General features: G+C 55.7%; 1 protein-coding gene across 1 annotated transcript; it reads right to left on the reverse strand.

Annotated features, from left to right (window-relative positions):
- Positions 1 to 1,165: 1,165 nt before the first annotated feature.
- Positions 1,166 to 8,043, reverse strand: LOC127581879 (testis-specific serine/threonine-protein kinase 3-like). The gene is made up of 2 exons (XM_052036706.1): positions 7,899 to 8,043; positions 1,166 to 1,833 (listed from the first exon to the last, which is right to left on the reverse strand). Exons 1-2 carry the CDS (start codon positions 8,041 to 8,043, stop codon positions 1,166 to 1,168), a joined length of 813 nt encoding a protein of 270 aa, XP_051892666.1.
- Between the last annotated feature and the right edge of the window lie 1,771 nt (positions 8,044 to 9,814).

Genomic DNA, 9,814 nt, shown 5'->3' on the forward strand with positions numbered 1-9,814 from the left:
ATGTTTCAGGACTAGGGGCTTCCTCAGAACTGGGGAAGAGAAAAACTAGTTCGTTTTCAGTAGCACAGAAGGCAGGGGAGGGATGTGATTGGTTTATTGTTGTCGCATGCACTGAGATACAGTGAAACGCTTTATTTTGCGTGCCATCCATACAGATCATTCCGAAACACAAGTACATCAAGGTAGTACAAAGGGGAAAACAACAGAATGCAGAATAAAGTGTTACAGTTACAGAGAAAGTGCAGTGCAGGCAGACAATAAGGTGCCACTTCATAATGAGGTAGCTTGAGAGCAACAACTATGTCATGTCCACCAAGCACTCCCCATCTTGGGGCACTTTTCTACACAGGAGATGGAACACCTCACCTTGCCTTCCCACCATGCAGGGACGGTCGAGGTGAAGCAGTGATTTACCTGTACTACTTCCAATCCATTGCCCACTGCTCAGCTGTCACAACGTGGGCTGTGCATTGGAGAAACCAAACTGCAGAGCACCTGAACTCAGTCCACAGGAGTGACCCTGAGTTTCCAGCTGCCTGACTCTGAGTTCCTCCAGCAGATTGTGTGTTGCTCCAGATCCCAGCGTCTGCTGTCTCTGTGTCTCCACTCTAATTCCCATCCCATTCGTACTCTTGTCTACCTGCCTGTGACCCTTTCCCCCCCACCCCCCCCCCGCAACACAGCCCAGTGCTGGAGGTACAGTATGGAAAGAGGCCTTTCGGCCCAACTTGTCCATGCTGACTCAGGTGCCCATCTAAGCCTGTCCCATTTGCCTATTGGCTGGTTAGACCACACTTGGAGTATTGTGTTCAGTTCTGGTCACCACACTATAGGAAGGATGTGGAAGCTTTGGAGAGGGTGCAGAGGAGATTTACCAGGATGGATTAGGGAACATGTTTTATGAGGCAGCCCCTCCGTGCGTGTGGAGCGGAAAACCCGCAGTCTCCTGAACTCCCTCCAATATCCATCCCGTCTCCGCCCCAACCGCCGAGAAGCCAACAACGAATAAAACTATTACTGAAGCGGATTGCGATATCGTTAAACGTTTATCTGTGACGGTAACGGGCGGAGCGAGCATTGTGCGGGAGCGGCTCGCCGCTGCCTCTTCCGCAGGCCTCCACCCGACCTGCTCTAAACACGTAAACCACCAATTTGAAGAGCAACTTTATTGGCCGTCTGCTAACCAGGGATGGGAGCAGACCTCCTGGATGAGAGGTCTCAGGTTGGAGTCGGGTTCCAGCAGCCTCCGCACAAGGTCTCGGCACTCGCGGCTCAGTTCCAGCTGCTGCGGGAACGCCACCCCGTTCTGCTGCAGCCACAACATCTTGGGGATGTTGGAGTCATCGAAGGGCAGGTGTCCGCACAGGATGATGTAGAGCACGACGCCCATGCTCCAAATGTCGCTCTTGGTGCTGTCGTGCGGGACTCCCTGCAGGACCTCGGGCGCCGCGTATGCAGTGCTCCCGCAAAAAGTGTTGCTGAGCTCGGCCGAGCCGCTGCGGAAGTGCTTGGCGAAGCCGAAGTCCGCCAGCTTTACGTTGAAGCTTTTATCGAGCAGAGTGTTCTCACACTTGAGGTCCCTGTGCGCGATCCCGCAGTCGTGGCAGTAGCGGATGGCGTGCACCAGCTGGCGGAACAGGGTCCGGGCCCCCGCCTCCGGGAGCGGGCCCTCCCTCCTGATGTGTTCCAGGATGTCACCGCCCTCCGCCAGCTCCATCACCATGCAGACCCGGCCGTCCTCCGCCTCCCAGATCTCGTGAACCTTGACGATGTTCTTGTGGTCCAGATGCCGTACGATTTGTAACTCGCGTGGGAGAAACTTGTGGATGAAATCTGCAACGGAGGAGAGTGAATGCGTCTTCTTGTGGTTCACAATTGTAACGCTGACCGGGAACGGGAGACCGGGACCGGGGGACCGGGAACGGCGCGGGGGACCGGGAACGGGGGACCGGGACCGGGGGACCGGGAACGGGGGACCGGGACCGGGGGACCGGGAACGGGGGACCGGGAACGGGAGACCGGGACCGGGGGACCGGGAACGGGGGACCGGGACCGGGGGACCGGGAACGGCGCGGGGGACCGGGAACGGGGGACCGGGAACGGGAGACCGGGACCGGGAACGGGAGACCGGGACCGGGAACGGGGGACCGGGAACGGCGCGGGGGACCGGGAACGGGAGACCGGGACCGGGGGACCGGGACCGGGGGACCGGGACCGGGGGACCGGGAACGGGGGACCGGGAACGGCGCGGGGGACCGGGACCGGGGGACCGGGAACGGGGGACCGGGACCGGGGGACCGGGACCGGGGGACCGGGACCGGCGAGTGGAACTCGGTGGGACTGGATGCCCCCGTCTGTGCGTTGGCCGCAGGAGGGGGGTCGCGGCCGCTGTTTAGCGGGGGCAATGGGGGGCAGTGGAGGGTGGTGGAAACCCTTTCATATCTGACCCGCAGCAAGGTTCACTGTTTACGTTTTACTTGAATGTTCTGCGCTGCCACATTGCCCTGTCCCACCGAGTCTCGGAGGGTCACTGAATTGAACAGCACGGGAGACCACAAGACCATAAGATATAGGAGCAGAATTAGGCCATTCAGCCCATCAAGTCTCCTCCGCCATTCAATCACCGCTGATTTTTTAAACCCCATTCTCCCGTCTTCTCCCCGCAACCCCTAAACCACCCCCCCCCCCCCCCACCGATCGAGAACCTACGAACTTCTGCCTGAAAAATACCACAGCCGTCTGTGGCAATAAATTCCACAGATTCACCACCCTCTGGCTGAAGAAATTCCTCCTCGTCACAGAAATTCCATCTCAGAATAGGCCCTTCGGCCCACCTTATCCATGCCAGCCAGCAAGTACCCCTCACACTGATGCCATTTCTCAGGGCTCGGCCCGGAGCCTTCTCTGCCTAGACTTATAAGATTCAACTTATCGTCTAGATTCTTGTTAAATGTCCTGAGATTGTCTTCCACCATCACTCCCTCCCCCTCCCACCCCCCCCCCCCCCGGGATCCAACCATTCATTGGGTGTGTCCGAGCCTTATTTGTCTTCCCAAAATGCATCACCTCACATTTTAGGGTATAATCCCACCTGCCATTTCTCTGTCCTGTTGACCAACTGACCAACCTTGTTCTGTGGCCGAAGACTGCTCTCCTCGCTACAACACCACGACCAGCGTTACTAATTACACCTCCGACATTCACATCCAGATCTGCAGACAGCAGGGGTCCCAGCACCGATCCCTGTAACACCTCACTGGTCACAGGCTTCCAGTTAGAAAAAGAACCCTTCCCACCACCCCTTGCCTCCCATTACCAAGCCAACTTTGGATCCGATTTGCCAAATTGTTCCGTCTCTTTTGGACCCAAGTCCATGCGACTTTGTCAAAGACCTTCCCGCAATCCATGTAGACCTCATCAACACATCCAGTTCTCTCTGCAAGAAATTCAAATGAACCAATCTCCCCTAAACAACCCCACGCGGACGATTCTTGCCTCTCCAAGTGCAGATTAATCCTCTCCCTTAGAATTTTCCCAGTCATTTCCCTGCCACAGATGGTAGACCCATCAGCCTGCCCTATTTGCTCTCCTCCAATCATCTTCTGTGGCAAAAGGGCCTCAGCGATCTCCCCCCGCCCCTTGCCTCCGGTGGCACCCCTGGGATACATCTCTCCAGACCCTGGGGATTTGGCCCTGGGGATTTCGCGAAGTAATGATGCAGCTTTACAAAACTCTGGTTAGGCCACAGTTAGAGTACTGTGTCCATTTCTGGTTGCCTCATTATAGGAAGGATGTGGAAGCGTTGGAGAGGGTGCAGAGGAGATTTACCAGGATGCTGCCTGGTTTGGAGAGTATGGATTATGAGAAGAGACTAAAGGAGCTCGGGCTTTACTCATTGGAGAGAAGGAGGATGAAGGGAGACATGATAGAGGTGTACAAAATATTAAGAGGAACAGATAGAATGAACAGCCAGCGCCTCTTTCCCAGGGCACCAATGCTCAATACAAGAGGACATGGCTTTAAGGTAATGGGTGGGAAGTTCAAGGGAGATGTCAGAGGGAGGTTTTTCACCCAGAGAGTGGTTGGTGCATGGAATGCGCTGCCTGGGGTGGTGGTGGAGGCTGATACATTGGTCAAGTTCAAGAGATTGTTAGATAAGCATATGGAGGAATTTAAGATAGAGGGATATGTGGGAGGAGGGGGTTAGATAGTCTTAGGTGTGGTTTGAAGGTCGGCACAACATGGTGGGCCGAAGGGCCTGTATTGAGCTGTATTGTTCTATGGTTTTATGGATTTGACCCTGGGATACCTCTTTTCAGGCCCTGGGGATTTGACCCTGGAATAACTCTCTCCAGGCCCTGGGGATTTGACCCTGGGGATTTGACCCTGGGATACCTCTCTCCAGGCCCTGGGGATTTGAACCATACCATAGAACCATAGAACCATACAGCACAAAACAGGTCCTTCGGCCCACCATGTTGTGCCGTCCATCAGACCACCCTCACACCATCTAACCCCTTCCTCCTGCAAATCCCTCTATCTCACATTCCTCCATATGCCTATCCAACAAGCTCTTGAACCTGTTCAATGTATCTGCCTCCACCACCACCCCAGGCAGTGCATCCCATGCACCAACCACTCTCTGGGCGAAAAACCTCCCTCTGACATCTCCCCTGAACCTCCCATCCATAACCTTAAAGCCACGACCTCTCGTCTTGAGCATTGGTGCCCCGGGAAGGAGGCGCTGACTGTCTACTATTCCTCTCAATATTCCTCTCAATATTTTATATACCTGTCTACTATTCCTCTCAATATTTTATATACCTCTATCATGTCTCCTCTCATCCTCCTCCTTTCCAGTGAATAAAGCCCTAGCACCTTAAGCCTCTCCTCATATTCAATACTCTCCAATCCAGGCAGCATCCTGGTAAATCTCCTCTGCACCCTCTCCAATGCCTCCACATCCTTTCTATAATGAGGCGACCAGAACTGAACACAGTACTCTAAGTGTGGCCTAACTAGAGTTTTGTAAAGCTGCATCATCACCTCGCGGCTCTTAAACTCAATCCCGCAATTTATGAAAGCCAACATCCCATTGGCCTTCTTAACTGCTCTTTCCACCTGTGAGGCAACTTTCAATGAACTGTGAATATGAACCCCCAGATCCCTCTGCTCCTCCACACTGCCAAGTACCTTGCCGTTTACCCTGTACTCTGCCCTGGAGTTTGTCCTTCCAAAGTGTACCACCTCACACTTCACTGGATTGAACTCCATCTGCCACTTGTCAGCCCAGCTCTGCATCCTATCAATATCCCTCTGTAAGCTCTGACAGCCCTCCACACTATCCACAACACCACCTATCTTAGTGTCCTCTGCAAACGTACTAACCCAGCCTTCCACCCCCTCATCCAAGTCATCTATAAATATCACAAAAAGTAGAGGTCCCAGAACCGATCCCTGCGACCCTGGGATACCTCTCTCCAGGCCCTGGGGATTTATCCCCCGAAGGCATGTGATATCTCCTATTGTTGCCATGGTAATTTGTTCTGGAATTCCATTATTCCGCCACCCCTTCCTGAATTCTCCAACTGAAATGTCCTCATTAGTGAACACAGACGTGTAGAACTCCAGGAGGAGGCCACTCGGCCCCTCAAGCCTACCCCCGCCATTCAATGTGATCACGGCTGATCCATGCCGGCCTCAACTCCTCTACCGTGTCTGTTCCCCACACCCCTCGATTCCCCGATCTATCAAATATTTATCCACCTCCACCTCAAACACTTTGAGTGATCCGGCCTCCACCTCCCGCCATGGCAGAGAATTCCAGAGGTTCACAACCCTCTGCCGCAGTTTAAATGACAGCTCCTGATCGTGTTGTTCTGTCCCCTTGTTCACGACACGTCCACTGGTGAAAGCATCGCAACATCTACCCTGTCCAATCCCTTGAGGATCTTATCAGGTCACCCCGCTTTCCTCTAAACTCCAAGGAACACCGACCCAAACCATTTCGTCTCTCTCGGTTGGACAACCCTCTTATCCCAGGAATTACCCCCGGCGAATCTACTTTGGACTGTCTCCAGTGTTTGAGGACAGGGGAACAGAACTGCTGACTGTAGCCCAGGTGCGGCCTCACCAACACTCTGCACGCCTGGGACAAACCCCCTGCTTGTAAACTCCAACCCCTTCGCAATACAGGACAACGTGCCGTTTACCGCCTTAACTGCTAGTTGGACCTGCCTGCGAACCGTTTGTAGTTTGACCTGACCCGTGTCCCCGGCTCCCTGCACAGATTGTTCCCCAATGAGCCCGATTCTTTTCCTGGTCACACTCTTGTCTCCAATCCACTAATGGAATGCTTTGGGATCTTCCCTAATCTTGCCCGCCACCACCTTTATGTTCCCACCGCTTGCATTTTAAACGACCCCTCGCCGCTCACATTCCCCATGTGAGGGAACCGTCACACCAGAGTCCCCCTCACCCAGGGTTCCTCAGACCCCAATCCTTACCCTCCGCCGTTACGGGAACCCGTTAGTTCTTTAAGTACCCGCGGGGTTTCCCGCCTTCTCTGTTTTGTAGTCGGGTTCCTCGGGTCGCTGCTGGACCCCCCACCCACATCAGCTCCCCCTGTGTTTACTGCAGTCCCGTCTCCCTGTCAGGCGGATGCATTCCCGTCAGCAGTTACGCCCCAAACCCGATGATCCGCTGTTTTCCCATAACTGCGACCGCACCGCAAAATTACCACAAAACGATATAACGCCAACATTGGCAAGTTTTTTGTTTCATCTAAAGTTCCCGATTACAGAACACACAAGGCGGATGCTATCCGCGGCGCTGTAAGCATACACCAGACACCAGGGTTCTGCGCTCAGCGTAAAACTGCAGACGGCGAGCCGTCAGACACAACGCAGCCCCGGGACTTGCCCCGCAGAGTGTTGCGGAGGGTGGTGTCTTGTCCCGCGGTCCCCGTGACCCGACCTCCGATCCTGTAGCTCTGTCTTCCAGTGCAGACACCGAGCTGGAGCGACTGGGGACAGACCCGGCGTGAGCTCCAGGTTCACGGGGACCTCGGTACAAGACACCACCCTCCGGACTAAAGTCACAGGTAGGAACCAGGCGCCCTGTTCGGACGTCCCGGAGGGGACTCCCCGGCTAACTCGGTTCATTTGTAATTTCATAGTGTCTGTCAGTTGTCAGTTAAGAGCCGAGGACATTCGCAAATAGCAGTTGACATTCCCCCGGCCTCGCTGGGTTCCCGCTCGCGGTGCTTGAATTATTCGCCCCCATGCCCGATCCTCCCGGCGAGGTGCAGTTTAAGCCCGTGCTTTCTCTGGTCCCGGGACTGCGGCGAGTCTGGCTGCAAGAGCGAACTCAACGCGTGACCATCCCAAGATCTCAGCGACTTGACGCGCTGCATCAGAGATCAGACCCTGTTTCTCCCGCTACAGATGCTGCCCGGCCTGCGGGGTTTCCGGAACCCCGGCAGCTGCAGGGTTTACATTTCTGTCGGGCTCTGTAGAAGCAGTGGCCGTGGTGTGGGCGGCACACGGTGTGGAAGCTCGCTGACCACCGCATGGGCTACTTCAGCAAAGCCGCCATCATCGGCGGAAATTGTCACCAGCCAACCCGACCTGCCGGGGACTCTAAAAGTTCCAGGCATTCGGGGTTGTGAGGCGCTGAGATTGTCTGTTGGGTCCACGCTTCCAACACTGAACCACAATGGACTTTGTTCGTTCTGATTGTGATTTTGTATAATTCACGTTAATGTTTTTCTTGTGAATGCTGTGCCTGTGGTGCGGCGCCAGGTGAGCCTTTCATTGCATCTGTGCACACACGGACTTGTGCTCCTGACACTCAACTTGACCTTGACTTTGATTCGGAACACGCAGGTGAATTCTTACCCTTGGGCGCTGTCCGGCGGTTAATGATTTTGACCGCCACCTTCCTCTGCAGGTGCCGGCAGTACGCTTCCTTCACTTTAGAATACGTTCCCTCCCCGATGGTGTGTCCCAGCTGGTACCCTCGAGACAGGAGCAGTTTGTCCATCGCTTCTCACCCACTTTCCTGACAAAGTTCAGCGATCACATTCCTCAATTTATCCAGTTCCACGCAACCTAACCAACGTTTCCGGGCTTCCTAAATTATTTCTAAAATTGGACATTATAAAAAAGCAATCCCGGTGTGACTGCTCAGGTGAAATAAACTCACCAGATACAAGTGTGCCTGATTGTGATGCCATAATTTCGCTGTTACTAAGGAGACTGCTGAATTACCGACATTAATGTTTTAACTGGTTTTTGGAGATAAATCGTTAACTTTAGTGCTGAAGCTCTCGCCCTGCGGGAGAGGTGCTCAGTTTGTTTACAACTTAACCCGCTTTCCTCCGCGCTGGCCGCTGTTCGCTTCAAGTCGCCGATCTCCCTTCGACTTTCTTCGGCGGAACCGGGAGACGTCGCCCGAGGCCGCTCCAAACCGTCCCTTCGCCGTCCGGGGCCGAGGACACACCAGCCCACTTCATATCGTTTACTGATGGTTTACATGTCGTTTATTGATCGGCCGACGGTGCCGTTTGAAATGATAACATTTATTTTACTTTGAAATGGAAGGTTACATCTATATGGTTATTTATCACTGCGATTAAACCAGCGAGTGTCCCACAGCTCAGGAATTGTCTCCCTCGGCGACTCGACAGCGGACAAGTGGGATGAGGCCGCTCGGCCCCTCCAGCCTGCTCTCCCAGGGCTGAAGCGACATTTCTCCGCCACCTCCCGCTCTTTGCCCAAAACTCTCGGTCGCCTCCCTGAGCAGAACCCCTCTCAGCCCGGAGTACACCCGAGGTTCCAGCCTCGGACCCTGTGAGGGAAGGATCCCTCCGTCGGCTTCAGCGGGCGCCTGCCTGTTCCGGACCAGGCCCCCGCTCCCCGCCCCTCGCCCCCCGCTCCCCGTTCCCTGCTCCCCGCTCCCTGCCCTCCCCGCACTTACCTCAGGATCTCAGCCCCCTCAATAAGGTCGCCGCCCATCCTCCGGACCTCCGAGCGGAATCCCGACCTGTCCGACCCCTCCCGGCTCCTCCAGAACCCCCCCGCACCCCCCCCCCCCGAGCCGCTGCGTGTCCGGCAGCGTCCGTGGGCAGAGGAACAGTGCTCGGAGTTCAGTCCCTGACCATCAGCTGAATCGTTAACCGGTTCTCTCCCCACAGACGCTGCCCGACCCGCGGAGACTTCTGTTCATTTACTCTCTCCAAGAACCTGCTGAAAGCCTGTGGGATGGAAACTGTTTTATCGATCCGTTTGCGAACATTGAGAACGCGAGTGTCGCCGGTGCCGCGTTTTCCCTCAACTCTGCGGCCTTCGGACCGTCCGGCGCCGTGAGATCCCGGTGTCCAGCCGACGTCCGAGGGTCCGACCCTCCGGGGGAGCCGCTGCCGCCGCTGGAACTTCGGGGCTTCAACTAAACCAGGGAGAAATCAACGATCTCGGTGTTTTGGGAAGATGAATCACCGGGAGCGCGCACGGGGAGCAGCTGGCGGGACCGCGTCGGGAGCGCGCGGGGGAAGAACAGCCGCTGAGACCGTGTCGGGAGCGCGCACGGGGAGCAGCTGGCGGTGCCTTTCGTGCGCCCTCGCGCTCCCGTGAGCGCCAACCGCCGCCGTCTACGTGGCCGTCTATTTCACACCCGGCATTGTGACGTTTCGGCCGTGAGGCCGCTGTAAACGGACTGTCGCCGCCGCACAATCTGGTCAATCGGAAACCCTGGCGGGAGTGGTTCCCTGCCCACCTCCATCTCCTCGCTGCAGTGAGTAGCCGCCGTTTGACTG

This window comes from Pristis pectinata, chromosome 22, assembly GCF_009764475.1.
Source record: "Pristis pectinata isolate sPriPec2 chromosome 22, sPriPec2.1.pri, whole genome shotgun sequence".
Lineage (NCBI taxonomy): Eukaryota > Metazoa > Chordata > Chondrichthyes > Rhinopristiformes > Pristidae > Pristis > Pristis pectinata.